A 24,223-nucleotide genomic window follows, 5' to 3' on the forward strand; every position below is an offset into this window, starting at 1 on the left:
AATAGGAAATGCAAGCCAATTGCATTAGCAGTGATTCCTTACGTCAAGAAGGTCACATTCACTACAATTTTATCAGATCTTGTGTCTAACTAGATCTTACAGCATTAGGCTTTAAATAAACTTTGTAAATGAATGGCCAAAGTTTTGAATCAGATAAAATAGCTCCTTGTCTTCATATTCTGATGGTCTTAAATTGAAGTTGATCTTACCTCAGGCCGCGTACGATGGTGTGCTTCTTCAAGATACTTACCTCGCCATGACTTCTCGGTTGTTCTTCACATCTCAGTGTGGCTCATCATAGCATAGCATGGGGAAAAAACATAAAATCTAGGTAGCCAGTTAATTTTGCATGAAAAACAATCATTTCTTATCATCTAACCCTAACTAACCTTACTGTCATGCATTTGTCCTAATAAACTAATCTACACTGTAGCACTCAACACTTTGATGACCATTGTTACTCAGCTGATAGAGGTGTGCCTTGCCTGATGTCCTGTCGTACAGAACCTGTGAGTCGCTTTGGATAAAAGTGTCAGCTAAATGATCAATGTTGTTGATATCTTGTACATTTAGATAATTGTGCTGCAATTTTGGTGGTTGATAATTTTGCAGTCATGGAAAGTATTAGTTGTTAAAAGAATAGTCTAAGGAATAGTCATGCATGTTATTGGTTATAAACAGAGAATAGAAGGAGGGGATTGTAAGTAGTTGTTTTCATCATTAATCTTTCATCTCGGGCACTTCTCTAATTCATGTGCCTCTTGCAAAGAGATGATGAAAACGACTGGTTAGTTATTGTTAGTATGGGAGTTAGGTAGATTTTCATAACTGCAAATTCATCATCTGTAACTAATTCATGTTAATTAAGTGGTTCTCTGTTGCCATTCACCGCCAGGTGAGTCCACCAAGTCGGTGGTCACGAGTGCAGGCATTTGCATTGCTTTGTCTCCCAAGTGCCCACTCTGAAGAATTTACATGTGGGTATTTGGATGTAGATTTGTTCCAAATGGTCAATCGATTGTCTCTCAGCTCTGCACTGTCTCTCGGTTGACATGCAAATTGTTGGATTTTCTGTCTTTTGTGATACAATTTGGGTGTAGTCATTCACTGTTTTGCATCTCGCCTCAGAGCCAGATCTGTAAATACAAACACATGTTAATTTTCCACTCTTTTCTAAGACCTGGGTGAATCCTCTTTGACTGTCTGTGTGCTCAACAAACATTAGCTAGATCTCATCCATCCCGTTCTTGGATGTAATGATAGTGTTATCATTTATCAATCATATCGCATATGTACACAAGCATCATATGAATGTGGACCCACACATTTTGAATCATGTTTAAAATGTCTTACAATGGAAAGGGCTAGTTATCTTTCATTGGTTCTTTAGATAAACACATTAACTCAAGTGAATATAACCTAAACATCTTACTTTTAAACATGATCTATGTTGTTTGTGCCCAAGTTTTTCAACATTGAAAGCTTATAAAGTCTAATCTAACGCTGTTTATGTGGACTACAAGGTACGCCCACAGATGTATTATAATTCTGAAACAGACATTGTAATTAGCTTTATGTGACTTATAATGTGTAAATTAAAGCAACATAAACACTCAAGTGATCTGAGATAGTTGTAATTTACTGTAACTGAGATGATAGTTGTGTACCACAAACAGTACTGAATTTGCAAATCTGGTATGTCATAAATGTACAGATGTAGCAGTACTGACTATCTGTATGTCATGTATGTCATAATATGTCCTGATAAATTGAAAATGGGGGGGCCTGATGTAAACAAGACTAAAGTCTCTCTCTGGTCTGCATCCCCTTAACAATTGTGTATTGAGCTGTGCTGTCTTGTACCCATTCTGCAATCTGTTAACCACAACTCAACATTTTCCAATAGCAGCGCGCACATACATATACAAATAAAACATATACTACACGTGGATTTCACGCACCCTTGGCCTTGGGCACATTACACTTTACGTTCGCTTATGGATAGTTTAATATAAAATAATAACTTCACGGCGCGCATAGCGTCACGTCATTGCTCCATGCGACGTTCGTGTGTTCTCATTCGCCTCGGAAATAACGCTTTGTAATTCATACAGTATTTTTTCCACGAGCTCTCAATAGCCTGGAATTCCTATACCAGCGTTTTGTTACCGAATGAACGCGCCTGTGCATATGTGAAACGTAAACAAACTGAAACGATAAAACTATACTTCCCCAAATGGCCGTTCCCGTGGGCCGGTGTTCTGCGGAATCCGGAAATTACTATCCTAGTTTGTTCCCGTGAACTGCACTTCAATGTTATTCTTTGTATAACGGTAACTCGTCTCTCAATGCTCGTCGCGCTATCCGCAGCCGGTTCTTGACTCAATAAAGCAACGCGACGGGTCCTATAATACTTGTGCACATACAAACAAGACTTAAACAGACAAACAAACATTAATACATATAAGTTAACGTGTGTATATATCTGGTCTGTATTGGATCGCTGTTCGTTTAATCGCCCAGCACCCTGCTGCGATAAGGCATTTATACCCTTGATATATAACTACACATCGTTATTAAAATCATAACGACCGAACCTGACTTCGAAATTTACCAGCGATATATTAGATTATATATACCTTTTAATCATACTCTCGGCCTCTTAACCCGCGACTAACGTCCTGTTTAATGTACTTTCCGCGACTGATGTCCCGTTTAATGTACATTTACGTACTCCCGGGACATCGCGTAATCATGTACTAACTAGGACATCGCGTGATCATCTTCCCGCTATCTGTATTGATCAATTGGTTAATTTAATCCAAAATACATCGTTTTCAGGAAATGGAAGAGATTGTGAGCTTAGTTTGAGGTTGAAACAATGAATATTATGACGCTACTCTGGTAATTTCTAATTATGATTCCATCAGCTTCTCGGTCCTACTTCCCGCCTCTTTGCAAAGGAATCACAGAACGTTTTTAACAGAGTAGCGTTTTCAAGGATATCACATCTAATAAGCCCACGTTTCTTGCCTTGTTGCCTATTTTTTAGTCTGAATTAGACTTGGGGTAGCAATCCAACAACCTGTATTGTGTGCCTTAGCTTTTTGGTCGGCTCCGACTCGACCAGGAATAGCACTTCAACCTTTGTGCCTAAACTTTTTGGGACTAGCACATATAACCCATCCTTTCAGAACCTCCTGATAAGGACCCAGGTGCACGCGCGCCCTGGTAACGATTCTCAATACAGATCAGATATATTAATGCACATTATTCTACTCAGCCATGATCTCAATATTGGACAACATTCTGTAATATTCACCTGGCACAGAGAAAAGCGGGAAGGTTTCAATTCCTTTCCATACATTTTTGGTCGACCATCCTATTATACTCACTTTTCTCTGTATAGTTGAATGATACAGCACGCCGGGAGGACGCAAAAAGTCAGTCACAAGTTCGTAGACGCCAATTGTGGGATATTTGAGGATATCCTGATGAAGAATGTCTCAGTCAACCGAGGCTTGGATAATAACAAAGGTTTATTAACCAGACAGATAGAATACATAGAGAGAATGGCTGAGGCTCTCGCCCCAGGTGATCAGCTGAAATTACCCAGGTAAGAAGCCTCTATTGTCGTCGGGAGGAGCCCTTTATAGTTCAACAAAGGGGGTGTGTGGTCCCATTTGATAGGTCAGATGGGGGGGAGGGGGTACAGGTTTGGGAGACACAGGGGAGGGGGGTGTCTTATTCCACAGAGAGGGGGGGGGGGCACAGGTAAAGGGAACACAGGGGAGGGGGATATATTTACATGAGGACATATTATACCACAGCAGCAATACAAATTTAAATAGATCAGAGTACTTAAAAAAATAAAATAAAAATATTATTTAAAAGCAAAGGACACAGTAACAAAACGATACAACAACAACACAGTAAGACAATAAGATCATAAAATCAACAAGCTACATGGTGTCAAAAGCCAGAGAGAAAAGGTGGGTCTTAAGGAGGCCTTTGAAACGAGGCAGTGATGAGGCCTGCCTAATCTGCAGTGGCAGCTCATTCCACATTTTGGGGGCGACAACGGAGAAAGCACGGTCCCCCCTGAGCTTACGCCTAGTTGTAGGCACTACTAGGAGCAGCTGGTCAGCTGACCTGAGAGAGCGAGAAGGTGTATAGACCTGCAACAGCTCAGAGAGGTAGGGTGGAGCAAGGTCACGAAGAGCTTTAAAAGCAAATAAAATAATTTAAAAATTAATCCTAAAGTGCACTGGGAGCCAGTGGAGTGAAAATATAATCGTTGTGGACCAGAGCCACGTATATACTCGTGGCAAGTTGTTATTGTTTTATTCCATATTTATAACGCTATTAACGTCCGTGATCGAGATCCATGACCTACCCACATATTTGATTTTCGAAACATGCAATACCGGACAGATCCGCTTAGGGGCGCCATCGCTCCACTGCAGTATCATTGAGGGGATTTAAAAAAAAAATCTTTTACAGTCCTGTGGGCGGATCATATGAGCCTCGATTCCAAACGAAGACCCTCCATCTTTGATCCAGTTACCGAACGTATTTTTCAGCCTGGAATAATGGGATTTATGATTAGCCAATGGACATATCGATCTACCAGAATCCGATGACTAATGAAGAAATGCTGCCGGCGATCACATGGGCTGACGGTAGGACACTATTCCCACAAATTACAGCTGGATTGGACATTGTTTTAAAACCTAACGTGATCGATCAGTGAACATGGCTGATTGAACGCACACTATATTGCTAATCAATAATACTAATCGGCGTTCCCCACCGCCCCCATTTCATCCATAGATGCTCTGTAATAGTCCGGATGCTAGACAAGTTTGTTTTATTTCATTTGTATATATACAGCAGAAATGACATTTGATATAACGGCGCCAACGTTTAGCCTATTATCTAGCTTCCTGGAAAAAAGACTAGACCAAAAGCGCAATAAACCTTATATTCACGACGCTATAAAATGACAACCAACCGATGGATTTTTATTTTCTTTAAGCCATTATGAAGGCACGGTTTATGCACTCAAGTGACAATGAGAATGGACAGATAGCAATACTATAAATGATATATCGCTGCTGGCGGGACAAAACCTCATAACTCCAAAAACCCAACTTTTCAGCAGATGAAAAAAACAAACACAGATTTGAGGGCGAATAGAGTTACGAGGTTTAGACAGATGATTGGTTTAATGCTTTCCCATTGTTTAAACTTTGTAAAACCCACACACATATGGAGGATGATCTACGGAGTTGATTTATAATAAAAAATTAAAAAAATTAAAAATGGAGTTATGAGGTTTTGTCCCGCCAGCAGCGATATATAGCTCTTAGAAAGTACATAGGTTTGTAAACAAACCGCTGTCCTCTGAGGCATAAATCGCCGCAAGAGTGTGGACGCCAAAGTGTTAATAGCCAGTAAAACAGCATTGTCAACTGTAAATAAATGTGCTGCATTACAAGTTATTGAAATTGTAATCTGGTGAATGAAGTCACTGCCTAGAGGTCACTGTTTGACAGCATTACAGATTCTGCCTTTAACTCTTTAATTGCCAGACCTGAGATATCTCGGGTTAACTCGCCATGCGTTGGACGCCAGACCCGAGGTATCTCGGGTTTTGGTTGTTTTTTCTTTTATTCGCTATTTTTATTCATTATTCATCCACTGACCTGGTGTTGCCATAAGAAATGATTTTGAGATTGCCAAACTGCAATACCGGCCGCATCCTGCCAGATGGCAGTGTCGCCCACCCTTTGAAACCTTATATCTCACTCAAATGTCTCCGGGCTCTATATTTATACGGAGCCGAGTAAGTTGCTTCATCCGACCACATCGAAACGCATCTGGCACACTCGATCCATAAGTTGTGCCAAATTATGTCCAGGACCGGATGGACACCAATACTGGAAATCGCGATCAGACAATTGGAACATTATTTTTGTAATACCACAACCACAGGTAAGGACTATCTGACATCAATTTCAGCTGGATCCAACAATCCAACAATCCATCCAGCTGATCGGCCTCTGTATAGTTTAACACGAAGGCGATGACTGGCCATCAACGCATAAAAAAACTACCCCCCCCCCCCCTTTTCGTGCATTCATGATGAAACATAATACCTATTATATACATTTGATTTGGAAATAGTAGCGTGTCCAGGCAAGAAACGCCAACGCTTATAGTAGAATTCACGTTGCGCCCTATTACTCGCTTCCCAGGAATGATCCCGGATCACTCTGAAATTATACTTATATTCACCACAGGATAACGCGCAAATGTATGCATGAAAAAATTATCTCTTTTTTGCATCTTGGACAGAAGAAAGTCACTGTCAAATGACCATAGTATTGTCCCCATAGCTATAATATAGAATATAGATATAGCTCTCCAAACATAGTGACGCACAGTGAAAATATGTAATGGAAACCTGGCACGTTAGCTACAAGGCCAAGACTAATAGCTGGTGCTGAATGAGTTAACAGCAAAATATAACACTTCTGTAGCTACTGTTGGGACGACCTGGCATATCGTGCTGCGAAGGGAATGGCTCCTGCCTACCTCCGGTCAATGGTCTCTTAACTACACACCCTCAAGACCCCTCCGCTCTACATCCGCCTCAGACCCACTCCTATCAGAGCTCTGGGAGGGTCATCAAAGAGATCAATCAATATCTGAAATGAAAGAAAAGTTATTAAAAATTAAATAAAACCAACTAACCTTCTTACTGTCTTATACTATCATGCACTTGTCCTACTATACTAATATGTTACTACTATGCACTCAACACTGTAGGACCCAAGTTTCAGCAGCGACAAAATGTAAATGTAAATGTGTATGATCTAGTACTAGAAAGTGCCATGTCCTTGGTGACTCTGTGATTCTTGTGATACAGGTGACCCTCTCCCTACAGGCGTAACGGTTAATTATTACATGTTTGATGACATCACATGGCCTGTCATACGGATGACTCAGAGGGTGTGGCCCCAAGGACAGCACTGTGACATGGGGAGACCTGAAGAGCCAGCACACACACAGGGTTTTAAAGGCTGTCTAAGGAATTGATTAACAGTCATATATGTTATGTAAAGCGCTTTACAATTTCACCCATTCACTCACACATTCACACACCGATGGCGGAAGCAACCATGCAAGGCGCCAACCTGCACATTGGGAGCAGTTAGGGGTTTAAGTGTCTTGCTCAAGGACGCTTCGACACGCTGCCCAGGAGGAGCGGGAATCAAACCAGGAACCTTCCGATTACCAGACAATCGCTCTACCTCCTGAGCCACTGTCGCACCCCTGTTATGTTGTCTTTTTCATTCATTCAACCTTTATTTAAACTCGAGGGACACTGAGGTTTCCCTAATTTACAGTGACGTTGAGTTTACAACTAAAAGAGACACAAAGATAAAACACAAAGATAAAACAAAGATAAACAAGTATAAAGTATAAAAGTATGAGAAAAATAAAGTGTAAACAAAGGTGCAGATGAGGCCAGGGTCTGTATATTAATTCTTATCTTCTCCTTAATGAGTGAGTAATGAACACACAGTTTTGTTTACTGTCCCAATGTTCAATTTATGAGGCAAGTGTATGTGTGTGTGTGTGTGTGTCATTGCGGTCACAGAGGCACTTCACTTAGCAAAAGCGAAAGGCATCTCCTCTGTCCTGATTCCCCTAGACCTAGACCTATCTGCAGCCTTCGACACAGTCAACCATCAGATCCTCCTCGCGTCCCTCAAATGGGAGTGGCTGGATCTGCGCTGACATGGCTGACATCATACCTCAATGACCGCTCCTACCAAGTGTCATGGAGAGGGACCCTGTCTGCCACCCGCCCCCTGCGGACGGGTGTCCCCCAGGGCTCGGTCCTAGGACCCCTTCTCTTCTCCCTCTACACTAAATCTCTGGGTAACATTATCACGTCTCATGTCTTCTCGTATCATTGCTATGCCGATGATACTCAACTCTTCCTCTCCTTCCCTCCCTCAGATATCCACGTCTCTGAGCGGATATCGGCCTGTCTGTCTGACATCTCCACCTGGATGACGACCAACCACCTCAAACTGAACCCAAGCAAAACAGAATTGCTTCACCTGGCGGCCAAATCCTCCCCCCTGACTGACCTTTCCATCACAGTCGAGAATTCAACTGTGACCGTGTCCCCGACCGCCAAGAACCTTGGTGTTGTCCTTGATGACCAGTTGAACTTCTCCGCTCACATCGCAGCGACAACCAGAACCTGCAGATTCCTCCTGAGCAACGTCAGAAGGATCCGCCCCTTCCTGGCTCGCCATTGCCGCACAAATCCGCTTCAAGGCCCTCGACCTGGCATATCGTGCGGCGAAGGGAACGGCTCCCGCCTACCTCCGGTCAATGGTCTCTAACTACACACCCTCAAGACCTCTAAGATCTGCATCTTCTGGCCGTCTCAAAGAGAAGTCCTTGCCCTACAATGGTGGAACAAACTTCCTACCACAGTTAGGACAGCTGAAACCCGTCCAATCTTTCGCCATCGACTAAAGACGCACTGCTTCAATCATTATCTGAAATGAAAAAAAAAGTAAGAAATAACTAACCCTAACTAACCTTACGGTCATGCACTTCTCCTAATATACTAACCTACACTGTAGCATTCAACACTTTGATGAACATTGTTACTCAGCTGATAGAGTTGTACCATTCCTGCTGTCTTGTTGTATAACACTTGTAAGTCGCTTTGGATAAAAGCGTCAGCTAAATGACAAAATGTAAATTTAAATGTGTGTATATGTGTGTGTGTGTGTGTGTGTGTGTGTGTGTGTGTATGTGTGTGTGTGTGTATGTGTGTGTATGCGTCTGTGTGTTTACTGCACATGCAGGTTTAGGTGGTGCACAATTTAAATAAGGTAAAACAGGAAACAGGAAAAGCAGATCAAAAGCAATTTTTTTTTGTATCTACTTTTTCTTCCATTTTTCAATTTTTCTCCCATCCCAATTTCATATCGTCCAATTCTACCCTCCCCTGTCTCGAAACGCTGTTTGGCCATGCCTCCCACAAGCCGGCTGTAATGTGGACGAAGCCATACATTGCACGAGTCCCCTCCGGTACTCGACGGCTGCTTCTTTTCACCTGCACAGCGCGATCTTTCAGCGTCGGGGGTCTGCGCTTTGGAGGGATGCCGCCCCCGTCGCTTCCTGATTCTACTGCGCAGGCACACCAACCGACCTGTAGGAGTCGCTGTCCACAACGTCCAATCCCCACCCATCAGCTTCCCACCCCCTAATACTGCCAAATGTATTAGTATGAACGACCAGCAAAGCTGAATGCAATGCGGAGAGCTGCGCTCGAACCCAGCGTCTCCTGCATTGGTGGTGAGCGCCTTGCCCACTGCACCACCTAGCCGCCCTGATCAAAAGCAATTATGAAATGACATACAATGGTTATTATTGTATGGTGGTTCACAGACTCACCGGCTCGGGAGGTAGGTTCCAGTAGATTCCAGCAGCGCGTCGAAATTGGTATCTACGGTATATTATCCTCTCCACGTATCCAATCATCCACATAATGACTGTTTAAGCATTGGACTCATATTCTACATTCATTGCACACATTCACAAGGTTAAACACTTTTGAACATGACATGGTATTTGATCTATTTATTTGTACACATTTGCACTACCTCTTCTACTTAATTTTTGCATTTTAGTTTTGTATATTGTATAGTGTTTGATCTTTACTCTTTTTTACTGTATGAAGCACAATAACATAAGATAATATATTACTGTATGAAGCATCTCAGGAGGGTCATCATGCATTTCACACTTATAACTTGTATAATATGTGACAAATAAAACAAAACGTGAACTTGAAAAATGTTCCATATGGTGGCGGATAGTCGCTGCCAATAAGAATGGACTTTTGGTCGCCCCAAATGGGACCCGTGTGTGAGGGTGCGTCTCTGTCTCTTTCATCTATGGAGATCTGTAGAAAGGCCTTTGTTATGTCTGACATGAATTTACATTCACATTTACATTTAGTCATTTAGCTGACGCTTTTATCCAAAGCAACTTACAAGTCATCAGGAAGGGCACAACTCTATCAGCTGAGTAACAATGTACATCAAAGTGTTGAGTGCTACAGTGTAGGTTAGTTTATTAGGACAAGTGCATGACAGTAAGGTTAGTTAGGGTTAGATTATTTTAAATTGTATTTTTTTTTTTTCATTTCAGATAATGAATGAATGCCATCTGATCAGTATACCCAATAGATCTGGGTTTAAATGTTAGCGATAGACCTTTCCTCTTTAATGACAACGTGATGAGGTAGGTAATATAGGATGATCTGTTGAATGAAATTAAACTGGACTTTGAAGAAGTCTTTATTTGTAGCACTAGCTACGAGGATCTGGTAGAATATGATATGTATAATGTTAAACTACAAGGATCTGGTAGAATATGATATGTATAATGTTAACCTACAAGGATCTGATATAATATGATATGTATAATGTTAAGCTACGAGGATCTGGTAGAATATGATATGTATTATGTTAAACTACAAGGATCTGGTAGAATATGATATGTATTATGTTAAACTACAAGGATCTGGTAGAATATGATGATATGTATAATGTACACTACAAGGATCTGGTAGAATATGATGTGTATAATGTTAAACTACACGGATCTGGTAGAATATGATATGTATTATGTTACACTACAAGGATCTGGTAGAATATGATGTGTATAATGTTAAACTACAAGGATCTGGTAGAATATGATATGTATAATGTTAACCTACAAGGATCTGATATAATATGATATGTATAATGTTAAGCTACGAGGATCTGGTAGAATATGATATGTATTATGTTAAACTACAAGGATCTGGTAGAATATGATATGTATTATGTTAAACTACAAGGATCTGGTAGAATATGATATGTATTATGTTAAACTACAAGGATCTGGTAGAATATGATGATATGTATAATGTTACACTACAAGGATCTGGTATAATATGATATGTATAATGTTACATTACAAGGATCTGGTAGAATATGATATGTATAATGTTACATTACAAGGATCTGATAGAATATGATGTGTATAATGTTAAACTACAAGGATCTGGTAGAATATGATGTGTATAATGTTAAACTACAAGGATCTGGTAGAATATGATATGTATAATGTTTAACTACACAGATCTGGTAGAATATGGTGTGTATAATGTTAAACTACAAGGATCTGGTAGAATATGATATGTATAATGTTAACCTACAAGGATCTGATAGAATATGATATGTAAAATGTTACACTACAAGGATCTGGTAGAATATGATATGTATAATGTTACATTACAAGGATCTGGTAGAATATGATATGAATAATGTTAAACTACAAGGATCTGGTAGAATATTGATTGAAAACTTTATTGATTGATTGATTGAAAACGTTATTAACAGATTGCAGAATGGGTACAGTACAGTACAGCTCAATACATAGAATTGTTAATATGCACTGTGAATTAATGCTTGTATATCTTATCGTGTGTTGTCATGTTTGTTTATATGTCTGTTTAAAAAATAATAAAAAAATTAAATATTAAAAAAAAAAAATGGTTAAGGGGATGCAGACCAGAGAAAGACTTTCGTCTTGTTTACATCAGGGTCCCCCATTTTCAATTCATCATAACATATATGACATACATATAGACAGTACTGCTACATCTATACATTTATGACATACCAGATTTGCAAATACAGTACTGTTTGTGATACGAAAAGAGTCCAGAAAAGAGAATATAATATACTCTCTTTTCTGGACTCTTTTCTTATCACAAACAGTACTGTATTTGCAAATCTGGTATGTATATTATACATTTGACGTAGAAACTGTACATTGGAGGTTGGGTAGGTGGGGGGGACTGTACATTGGAGGTGGTTGGGGGGGGGAGGGGTTGGGTAGGAGGGGTGGGTGGGGAACACTGTACAACTGTACAAGCAAATTTGGTTTTGAAACCAAGCCATGTTTCTTCAACCAGTGTACCATTGAGCTCATCTGACCAGTCCAGACTCTCCAGTTCAAGGTTAAAGGCCTCGCTAGAGTAGGTTTTGAGGTCTCTAGATGTGACTGTTTTGTGACAGCCAGCCTTTTGTTTTAGCTTTTTGCGGGTACAGAATATCATATAATGATCACTTAACCCGCATGCTATAACCACTTTATTGGAGATCTTGGACTTGTCAGAGGTCAGGATGAGGTCAATGGTAGTCTGAGTTGACACACATACACGTGTGGGTTGGGTGATTAGCTGGCTGAGGCCGTGCAGATCACAAAACATATTGAAGGATTTGAAGACGGGTTGATTATATGATATGTATAATGTTAAACTACAAGGATCTGGTCGAATATATGGATAATGTTAAACTACAAGGTAGAATATTATATGTATAATGTTAAACTACAAGGATCTGGAGGTGGTTGGGTGGGGGGGGGGGGGGGGGGTTGGGTAGGAGGGGTGGGTGGGGAACACATTACAAGCAAAACTGTACATTGGAATATTGACAATATATTGATTTACTGTACATTGGAGGGGGTTGGGTTAGGACATTTTCAGGGGCCAGTTTCGAATTGCAGTCTCTCGTAGGTGTTCTTTGAGAGTGGTTTTGAAAGTTCTCAAAGAATTGAGAGCTTTGGGTAGGGCGTTCCACATTGATGTGGCATAATTGCAAAACGTGTTTAGTCCCTTGTTAGAGCCCGAATCTGGGTTTAACATGATTTGTGGAGCTCCCTCTGGTGTTGTGATCGTGGTATTCACTGACCTTTGGGAAGTATTTTGACATGTACATGGGTACCTTGGTCGCGTAGTGTATCTTGTAGACCAGGCCCATTGCAAGTTGCTGTACTCTGTCGTCTACTCTAAGCCATCCTAGGTTGTCAAAGTGGGCAGGGGTGAGGGGGGTTCTAGGAGTAAGGTCAAGCAATAGTCTGACCAGTTTGTTTTGAGATGTTTGTAATTTTGTTTTTAGCGCCTTTGAGGTGCTTTGGTACCATGAGGTGCAAGCATAGTCGTAGTACCCTTGAATGAGTGCTCCTGCCAGAGTCTTCAGGGTATTCTTGTTTACCAGAGAGGAGATCCGGTACAAGAATCGCGTTCGTTGGTTGACTTTTGCCATTTTGTGACAAGAAAAATTAGCCTCTAGGATGGAACCCAGGTAGGTAATTTCATCTTTCCTTGTGACAATATTGTCACCCACTGTAACTGAGAAGCCGTCGGTCTTGCTGAGTTTGTTATTTGAACCGAAGAGAATTGACTCTGTTTTGCCCATGTGTAATGATAGTTTGTTATCAGCGAGCCATGTGCAGATTCTGCCTAGTTCCGAGCTGAGGGTTTTTTCAACCTGTAACTTGTTCTTGTCAGAGACCAGCAGGGCTGAGTCGTCCGCAAACAGGAACAAGTTGCAGTCACAAGCTGACGACATGTCATTTGCATAAATTAGGTAGCATTCTCAGCATTCTGAATCTAACAATATGACTTGGTGCGAAGCAATTATGGCATAAATATCTTCTCTTATTCATGCTAAATGTAATCTGGAATAATATGACACTTGTGAAAAACGAGTATATACTGGTCTTTGTCATATAGATAGATAGATAGATAGATAGATAGATAGATAGATAGATAGAAAACTTAATTTTTATTTATTTATTATTTATGACTTGGTGGCGGTGCGAAGCAATTATGCATAGTAAAATGATGTTTAACTGTACAGGAGGATAGTAAAATGATGTTTAACTGTACAGGAGCATAATAAAATGATATTAGCCACCACTGTTAACGATTCAACGGGTGACAGCAACACTAAACAGTCAACAGGAACCTTATTTCTCACAGATCCACGTGCGTGCGTGCGTGCAATCCGTGCATGCATGTATGTATGTATGTGTGTATGTACTGTATGTGTGTGTGCACATGCATGTTTATGCGGTGCATATATACAGTATGAGTGCCCTGCTCTCACACAACCCTTATTTAGGCTCCGTTCACACTGCAAGCCTCTTAACATTTTCTTTTATGTGTTGGTTCAGTGGTCTATCTATTTGCTCCGTCACAGAATGCAAGCAGCATGCATACACATGCACACCAAATATTCACCATTCCCTTCCGATTGTACAGAGAACGTCAAAAAAAAGAAAAAACATAATTAATTTCATATTATTACATATACATACTGTAACTGAGGGGTACAATTCCCTGACTGTATTGATAAGTATGGTATCATTAAACCACTACCGCTTTATGTACTTTAATTACTGGCCATACAGTACATGATATATAAATATGATGAACACTTCCCACAATGAATCGGTTCCACACAAAGTGGTAATTAAGTATTTATTGCAGCAAAAGGTACATAATATACTTCTCTATTTTACTTTGGATGCGCTTATAAGGCAAAGGAATGTGCGTAGGCAAATCAATAATGAATGTCCATTCTCTGGTTACGCAGGAGGTAATTATACAACCTGAATCCTAGGGAATTATATCTATGGTACACTAGTAATATATAGCGGGAGATACTGGAAGGGTCCCCCCGGTTGTAAGCCAGCAGGGGGTAGAGGATCTGTCGGTAGTAGAGAGTCTGGTCAACGATGACTAAGGAGACTCCAAGTACAGGAGACGGTGCAATAGTCTCTTGATCCACAGACGAATACAGCTGTTCTCCGTAGACTGTAGCTCCACAGTGAAGAAAGCTAGCCGGCCTCAGGCTCTCTGAGGCGCAGACTCGACGTGGCTCCTCACAGGGTAAATCCCACACGTGTAGGCGTCGGCGATTCTCCGCTCCATAAATCACAGGACCAAAACAAATATAATCCAGCCGCAAAGGGCTATGTAGTCGTCGGGTAGATTAATCCAGTGTACATGTCCACACGGTTCTCGTCTAGGTCTCCTCGGGTGAAAGCGCCATGAAAGCAGCCCAGCCTGGATAAGCACTCTAGCTGATACGAGGAAGCGTTGGTGATGCTGGTCACTGTAGAACTTTAGCCGCACGATACACTATACACAAATAGACTATTACTGACTTAATAGAAATATGTCGCACTCGACGGTATAGCGCCAAACTCTGACAATTCAGTTATTAATTCGCACGCGGTCTCAATGCTCTTATTTGGGGCCAAACAGGCCATACTTCACCGCACGGAGTATCGTGGGTGAGGCTTCAACTTATTGGGTAACTCTACTTCTGTATTCACCTGCGCCATATTTATATGCACGGCGAACAATCTAGTGCCAACCTCATTTCTGTCTCGTATTCCTAGGCAAGGCCGGGCATGTACAGACATGTCTTGACGGTGGCCTTGAACCTGACTCTGGAGGCATGGCCCTGGCGCCTGTGGACCGCTGTCCAATAGGAGAATGAAATATTATGGTCTGTACTAGGCTAAAGGGATATTCCGTGTATATGTACAAGGAATATACAAGGGATATCAAACGATATACAAATACTATGCAATATATATCAATCAATAAATATATATATTCGGTTTAATCTGATCCTTTGTAACACATACCTTCATACATATTATCATACATACATTCATTAATCTTATCATACATGCATACATACATTCATACCTATATTTATTATATTATCAGGGTTGTAGTTTTTATTGGTGTTGCTATTTGTATATAGTGTGTAGGAACTTGTTAATGTATTGATGTGTAGCACCTGTTTAGGTGGGTCATTAATTATGTGTGGCACCTGTGTGAAGCCTGATGTGAGGCTATACCAGGTGTTCATGAGGGCTGCGTTACCAAGGTAGTCAGGCTTCACCTGCTCAGTTACAGGGAAGGTAAGCTAGGGAAATACACCTATGGTCTCTAACTACACACCCTCAAGACCCCTACGCTCTGCATCTTCTGGCCGCCTCAGACCCACTCCTATCCGAGCTCCGGGAGGGTCATCAAGGAGAAGCCGCCTATTCTCAGTCCTTGCCCCACAATGGTGGAACGAACTGCCCACCACAGTTAGGACAGCCGAAACCCGTCCAATCTTTCGCCGTCCACTAAAAACGCACTTCTTCAACCATTATATACAATGAAAAAAATATATATATATCTAACCTTACTGTCATGCACTTGTCCTAATATACTAACCTACATTGTAGCACTCAACACTTTGATGAACATTGTTACTTAGCTGATAGAGTTGTACAACACTTGTAAGTCGCTTTGGATAAAAGCGTCAGCTAAATGACTAAATGTAAAAATGTAAATGTAAGCGCCGTAAGTGTTCCGTTTGTTTGTTTGTGTAGTATTGTGAGTCATGGGGAACACATTTTTAACTCATTGGATGCCACTGCCTTGAGCATCGTTTGTTCCTACCACGCCAATACTCTAAAAGATAGGAATAAGTGGCTGTGTTTGCAGGGCTATAATATATATACAATATACAACAATATATTATAGCTATGGATACAATACTATGGCCCATTTGACATCAACTATCTATCGTTCAATATGTAAAAAGGAATAAATTTTTTCATCAATACATTTGCGTTTTATACCGTAGTGAATATAAGTATAGTTTTAGAGTGATCCTGTCTAATCCCTGAAAACGACGATATGCAGCAAAACGTGAATTTCACTAAAAGCGTTTCCGTTTCTCCCCTGGACACGCTACTATTTCCAAATCAAATGTATATAATAGGTATTATGTTTCATGAATGCATGAAGGGGGGGGGGGGGGGTCGTTTTTTGATGCTTTGATCGTCACCAACGGCATACGTTGTGGAGTAACGTTGCGATCGAGGTGAAATCATGGTTGGATCAAAGCAGGGTTGATATAATTGAGTCCTAACCTTCACTAGGAGGTACCCCAAAAACAATATTCCAATTGTATGATCGCGAGTCCAAGTTTTGGTGTCCATCGCGTTGCCAACATAATCCACCACAACAGATGCATCGGAGGCATTTGACGGTTCTCAATGTGATCGGGATACCCGCTCGTCTCGCCTGACAAAGAAAACTGCGCCCGGAGACATTTGAACATTGCACAGGCCAAAATATAAGGTTACAAACGGTGCTCGATACTGCCACATGGGAGGATGCGGCCGGTATTGCACTTTGGCATTCTCAGGATGATTCCCCATGTTAACCCCGAGTCCGTGTGCCTGTAATGAATAGAAATATTGAATAAAATAAATAACGATGAAAACCCGACTATACTCCGGTCTGGCGCTGAACGGGTGGCGAGATAACCCGACTATCCTCGGGTCTGGCGCTGATTGAGTTAAATAGTAGGAAGTGTAATTTTTGTTTTGTTATTTTGCTTGTCACTTTTGTAAAATAATGTCACCTATGCACCGTGGGAGGCAAGATCATTTTCAGACTACGCCATCGTTTGGAGGAGTTTCGAGGAGTTTGAGAGAACCCCCCCACAATTAAAGATAACAGCCTACAGAAAACTGTTAAGAGTGTGCTCCAAAATAATTGGAGTCAAACAGAGACCCATGTTCTCTCTGGACGGACCAGGTGATCAAGAAGGGAACGAGCATCAGAAACCAACCTCTCCATGCTCCGTCTCACCGGTTTTCGCTGTTGCCTTCTGGCCGCTGTTATGACGTTCCTTTGAGTAGGACCAACCGTTACTCTAAAACTTTTGTCCCCTCGGCTATTAGACTTCTTTAACTTTATGTTAATGACCTGCCGCAAGAAATTAAGCAAGCCAATCTTGGTATTCCAATAGATAATATAATCCTAAGTATTTTATTGTACGCTGATGATATTGTTCTGTTTGCAGAAAATTAAGCAAATTTACAAAACATGTTGAATATTATGAGTTCTTGGTGCAGGAAATGGAGACTTGCGATTAACAGTGAAAAAAACACAGATTATGCACTTCAGGAAAAAACATGAACAGCAGAGTAACCATAACTTTGAATTTGGACCAATGCCCCTGATTTACACATATTCTTATAAATATCTTGGTTTCATCTTTAATGAGTACATGAGCTTCATAGAAGGAAGGCAAATACTGTCTGAGTCAGCAGGAAGGGTGCTAGGGGGTGTGTTGAGTAAAATGAAAGTGTGCACTGACCTTGGGTTTTCAGCATTTACACAATTATTTGATTCAATGGTGGGTTCGGTTTTATTTTATGCTGCTGGAGTATGGGGTTTTGATGATGCACCTGAATGTAATGCTACTGTATCCATAACCGTGCCATGAGATACTTCTTGGGAGTCCATAAATATACACCAAAAGGGGCTATAGAAGGGGACATGGGTTGGGACTCATGCTTGGTCAAGCAAAAAGGTGAAATGGCTAAGTTATGGAACCGCCTGGTCCAGCTGCCAAATGACAGGGTGACAAAATATATTTAACTGGGACAGAGCACACGGTCATCCCTGGTCAAGAGAGATGTCCATGATATTTTCTTCTGCTGACTTAAGTATGATTTTTATGAACAATGTGCAGTGTAAGGTTCACAAAAACAAAATTATCAATAATCCATCAGGATCAGTGGAAGGTGGAGATATGGAAAAAACCTAAACTTAGAAAATATGTTGTAATAAAAAATGTGTATTTGACTGAACCTTATGTAATGTTAAACTTAAAGAGAAGACTGAGGTCTCTGTGTGCCCAGTTGAGGTCTGGCACCCTGCCATTGGCTGTGGAAGTGGGTAGATTCCAAGGTAAACCCGAGGAGGAGCGGTTGTGTGTTCTCTGTGATCTGGGAGTGGTGGAAGATGAATATAATTTTGTTTTTTATTGCCCTTTGTACACCGATTTGAGGAGGGCTTTATTTGAGAAAATTCAAATTGTAAATCCGGATTTGTTTTGGCAGTCTGAGAGTTGTATGTTGAGTTGTTCTTTTGTGGAGGACATCTTCAGTTTTGCAGGATTTTTGGAGAAAGCATGGCACTTGAGACAAAACACAATATATCCTATATAATTGTATATGAATTCCTCTTGTTTCTTTGTTTACATACATTTCTTACAGCTTGTGTCATATTACGTTTTATTGTATTTTCTTTTTTTTGTGGCCATCTTGGTCTATATGTCATAATTTGTCAAGTAATTAGTCAAGTATACTATTATATACTTATTGTTTATGCGTCTTGTAAGCCCATATGGGCTGGGCATACACCTGTATGTAAGACACAAAAATAAAAAACATCAAATCAAATCAAATCTAAACTCAGACAGTAGTCACTTTAAGTAGCCTATACACCTAGTTGTCTGTTTTACTGGACTGTGTATATCATGGAATGTTGTTGTTGCTGTGTTGTCGTTGAGATGTTATGTTACTCGTGCAAAGCTACAATATGAATTGCCCCACGTGGGATCAATAAAGTTGTCCGAGTCTGAATCTGAAGCAAAAGTGTCGCAAATATTTTTTAATTTATTCTTATTCTTAATGTTTTTTTACGTGACTCAGATCTGATTCTTTCACGACAGTGTAAACGGCACAAATCACATGGAATCTGAGCTTTTCAATTCTGATTTGGGACACTTTCATAATGTGGTCCTTTTTGGCAATGTGACAGTCATGCGACTTTCATGTGACTTTTACGTCACTCTAAATAAAAACATTTTACGTCCATTTTCTTTATAGTTCATTTACACATGCAGGTCAGTTCAAGGATGTGACTAGTTCACACTGGAATTTGATATTGGCCTCGTAAAAAAAAAAGAGAACGAGAAAAAAAAGAATCTGAACGGCCAAACAGAAAAGAGATCTGAGCAATACATCAGAATTGCAGTGTGAAGGTAGCCTTAAGAGTTGTAGTATGTAGTATACCGTTAGCACAGCCGCTAGCCTAGCTTCCGTAGCTAGTACAGCTAGCCCCCTCAGTGCTAATACAGCCCAGACTGTTAGCACAGCCGCTAGCCTAGCTTCCGTAGCTAGTACAGCTAGCCCCCTCTCTCCTAATACAGCCCAGACTGTTAGCACAGCCGCTAGCCTAGCTTCCGTAGCTAGTACAGCTAGCCCCCTCACTGCTAACACAGCCCAGACTGTTAGCACAGCCGCTAGCCTAGCTTCCGTAGCTAGTACAGCTAGCCCCCTCACTGCTAACACAGCCCAGGCTACTACTTTGACCTCTATAGGCTGTGTTAAAGTGGTATGTGGTCCAGTTATGCTGCTCTGATTAAAGGTTATGTTAAAGTGGTATGTGGTCCAGTTATGCTGCTCTGATTAAAGGTTATGTTAAAGTGGTATGTGGTCCAGTTATGCTGCTCTGATTAAAGGTGATGTTAAAGTGGTATGTGGTCCAGTTATGCTGCTCTGATTAAAGGTGTTGTTAAAGTGGTATGTGGTGCAGTTATGCTCCTCCGATTATGTCCTCTTGAAGTTGACAGACTTCAAATGTGAAAGTATATAATTATAATATATAATCTTCATTATTTTATTTTGTATATATTATGTTTTCTATGCAAAATCCTTTTCTTCAAAGTAACTAGTAACTGATGGGTTCAGATATAAATGTAGTGGAGTAAAAAGTACAATATGTCCCTTGAAATGTGGAGTAAAAGTAAAATGAAAATACTCACATAAAGTACAAGTAACTCGGAAATGTACTTGCATTACAATACTTAGTTACTTTCCACCACTGGAAGCATGCAGATAGTCCTGAAAGGGCAGCGTGAGCGTAATAAGACGATAAGAACAAAGGACGGGTAGTCATGACTAGATTTATTGTGGTTCACAACATGTGCACCAACACCTGCACTCTCTTTCTCTCACACAAAACCACCTGCTCCAAGCACCTAGAACACCATCCGACACAGCAGTAGGTATCGAACCTGTGTATGTTTGTTTGAGCATCAGACCTGCTCCCCTCACTGTGGAGTTTAGAGTCAAGTCGTCATTGTAAACACACACACACGACCACACACACCTCTGTCCGGTCGGAGGTTCCGTGGGGACATGGGCAGGTCACGCACTATACATCTCATCTCTATACTATACACTCTCATCTAACCAATCAATCAAACCAAGCTGCGGTAGCATGGGTACTGAAAATATACAGCTAACGTGTTAATAGTTTAAAGCTACTTTAAGTTTCATGTGGAATCCAGCCTTCAGTTTAAATTATATTAAGCTCTCGAACAGTTAGTCTGTCCTCACAGTGAAGTACCGTAATTCCTCTAATAGTAACCGGGTCTCAAATACAAGCCGGGTCTCTATTAATGGCCGGGTGCGCTCTTGAGCTAGTAAATTATAAGCCGACCTCCTAATACAAGCCGGGTTACTAATATACTGAGCTGCATACTGAGCTGCTCAGGTAAAGTTACTTGATTTCACTTTGAAAACGTTGAAATGACCAGTGACCACCTGTAATTGCACTGTTTACTATTTCATACAGTACTTGGTTTCAATAAATGAACCCAGTACATTTTACTGGGTTCAAACTGACACAAAATGTTGATTTATTCATTATGATCCGTTTGAAAATTTGAAATATAGGCCTCCCTCTTATACAGGCCTCCTCCTAATACAAGCCTGGTACCCGCTACAGTTGAAACAAATACAAGCCGGGGTTACTATTAGAGGAATTACGGTACGTGCTATAATTCAGCAAACCTGAATGAAAATTATTTGTTGAAAGGTCACTACAGTAGTGACATAGCGGTGTGCGTTAGGAACCGGAAACTACCGTACAACAGGGTTTTAATACGTCTGAAAAGCACCCCTTTGACCAACTCTGAGGTGTTGCTCAAAAAGCAGTGCCTGAATCTGCGAAACTTCAACGAATAGATTAGCGGGTCGCGTCAAGCAACAGTGGAGTCGACATCACCTGAACACTCTAGAACATTCACATTATGGAGTTACTGGCCGTGTTCCCACGGCGCCCATTTTGCTCTTATATCATACAACGTCTGAATGTGACATAAGAGCACAAAATGGCTGCCGTGTAAACGGTAAAGACCAACTGAACCATACAGGGAGAGGCTACAGCGATCCAACACATAACAGAAAACAAGATGAAGGTTATTGCTGCCCCGTTGGTTAGTTTTTTTTACAAATTCTAACCGGACATCGTCACACGTTCACGGATGGTTATGTATCCGTCAGTTCCAAAAGGTTCATCCTCTCCAAACCTTTCTGTCCCTGTCAAAACGAGACACGGATCTGGGTGTAGACGGACTCGTCATCAGCCCTGTCCGACAAACTTTTCAACTTGGGGGGGGGGGGGGGGGGCTGGTGGTTGTTCCCCAGGACAATTTAGCACTTAATTCCCTGCATTCTGTTGTACTTTTATGCGCATCAATTTGTGCCTTTTCTGCATCAATTCGTGGTGGAAATGTCTTTATTTATGTAAAGGAAAAGACAACATTCACTGACAAATATAATGCAGTGAGGCTCTCAGGCGTTCTGTATTGCTTTCAAATATGTATTCTCCTGTATTGTTTCTGAGTTGTCTTTCATATTACCGGTAGCTATATTCTTCGAGGGGGACACATTTACCTCGTCTCAATATTAAGGAGGGACATGATGTCCCCTGCGAGAGGTCGACGGTAGAACGCGTCGAGATCACGGTGACGTCATCGTGATCAGATAGAAGAGTCGTTATACTGAAGCTGCTGTGGCTCAACAGAAACAAATGTAAACAAAGTGAGTCAGTGCAGCAGGCAGGCGGTTCACTAGAATACTATCGGCTCAGCGTTATGATCTAAACACTCGTATCGTTGTTCTCGTCTAATGCGGTTTCTCTGTGACTGCGAGACTGAATCCGTCGCGAGGGGGAACAGAAACCCTACACCTCTTTAACAATCTTCTTCACGGCTTCCAACACGTCGGCGATTTCCACTTTGTTCCCGAACTCCTTTTCACGGTGTTCCAGGAGAATCCCCTGCGAAAAAACAAACTCTTTTTTATTATTATCGTCTATTTTAAAACTGCAATATTTTTTTCTTTGATTTAGCCTTTATTGTGTAAAGTGTATACTATATATATTTATTTTCTTTTTTTAATAAATATATACCGTACTTTTTTTATCTTAAAAACACGTCCAAATCCTGGATAGGTGTCGTTGCAGTAGGTGGTACAAAAACAATAGAATATTGTTCTATATTTGATTCTATTGGTACAAACAATGTGAAAAACTGTGATTTTATATGTCTGCACTGTATGTGCTCATTTTGTATACCTGTCTTTTTTACTGCTGTGAAGCACTTTGAGTTGCAATTCTTGTATGAAAGGTGCTATACAAATAAAGTTGTATTTTTATCCACTTTTTCTCCTCCTGTTTTTCTGTGTTTTTCTCCCATCCCAATTTAGTCGTCATGCCAATTCCCCCCTCCCCTTCCTGGTCGTTGCTCACATGTGCCCCCCACTGGTCGTCTAGGGAGGGCCGACAGACACCATCACAATCACATGCTTCCTCCGATACATGCGGAGTCAGCCAGCCACCCCCTTTCACCTGCCAGCGCGGACTCTCATTGGTAAAGTGTAACGTGTGGGAGGTCACACTATCTTCACCATCTCCCTCCCTCGCTGTGCAGGCGCCCTGACCGACCTGTAGGAGTCGCTGTTTACAACGACCAGATTACCACCCACCGGCTTCCCTCCTGCTGACTCTGCCAATTGAGTTAGTATGACCACCGACCAAGCCGGAGGCACCGCTGACAGCCGAATTCGATACCAGTGTCTCTCGCGTTGGTGACGAGTGCTTAGTCCGCTACGCCACCCAGCCGCCTATACAAATAAAGTTTATAATAATAATAATAATTATTATTATATGGCTTTGGATTAGAATGAGGAGACGTTACAGTTACAGTCTTATTGTACCAGTTTAAACCCCCTCATGGGGAGACGTTACAGTTACATTCTTATTGTACCAGTTTAAACCCTCTCATGCAGAGACGTTACAGTTACAGTCTTATTGTACCAGTTTAAACCCTCTCATGAGGAGACGTTACAGTTACAGTCTTATTGTACCAGTTTAAACCCTCTCATGAGGAGACGTTACAGTTACAGTCTTATTGTACCAGTTTAAACCCTCTCATGCAGAGACGTTAGTTACATTCTTATTGTACCAGTTTAAACCCTCTCATGAGACGTTACAGTTACAGTCTTATTGTACCAGTTTAAACCCTCTCATGAGGAGACGTTACAGTTAGTCTTATTGTACCAGTTTAAACCCTCTCATGAGGAGACGTTACGGTTACATTCTTATTGTACCAGT

General features: G+C 41.1%; 1 protein-coding gene across 2 annotated transcripts in view; it reads right to left on the reverse strand.

The window, feature by feature from the left end:
* Positions 1–20,709: 20,709 nt before the first annotated feature.
* The window catches only part of LOC311234349 (peroxiredoxin-like 2A), a 67,072-nt gene continuing 63,558 nt past the window's right edge, over positions 20,710–24,223 (reverse strand). For both annotated transcript variants that reach the window (XM_084321501.1, XM_084321500.1), the window contains exon 6: positions 20,710–22,888. In XM_084321501.1, the coding sequence (XP_084177627.1) occupies positions 22,793–22,888 (96 nt within the window). In that variant the 3' untranslated portion in view covers positions 20,710–22,792. The remainder of the gene's footprint in view (positions 22,889–24,223) is intronic.

This window comes from Notolepis coatsorum (assembly GCF_963971535.1).
Source record: "Notolepis coatsorum genome assembly, chromosome: 9".
In the NCBI taxonomy this organism is placed as follows: Eukaryota; Metazoa; Chordata; class Actinopteri; order Aulopiformes; family Paralepididae; genus Notolepis; species Notolepis coatsorum.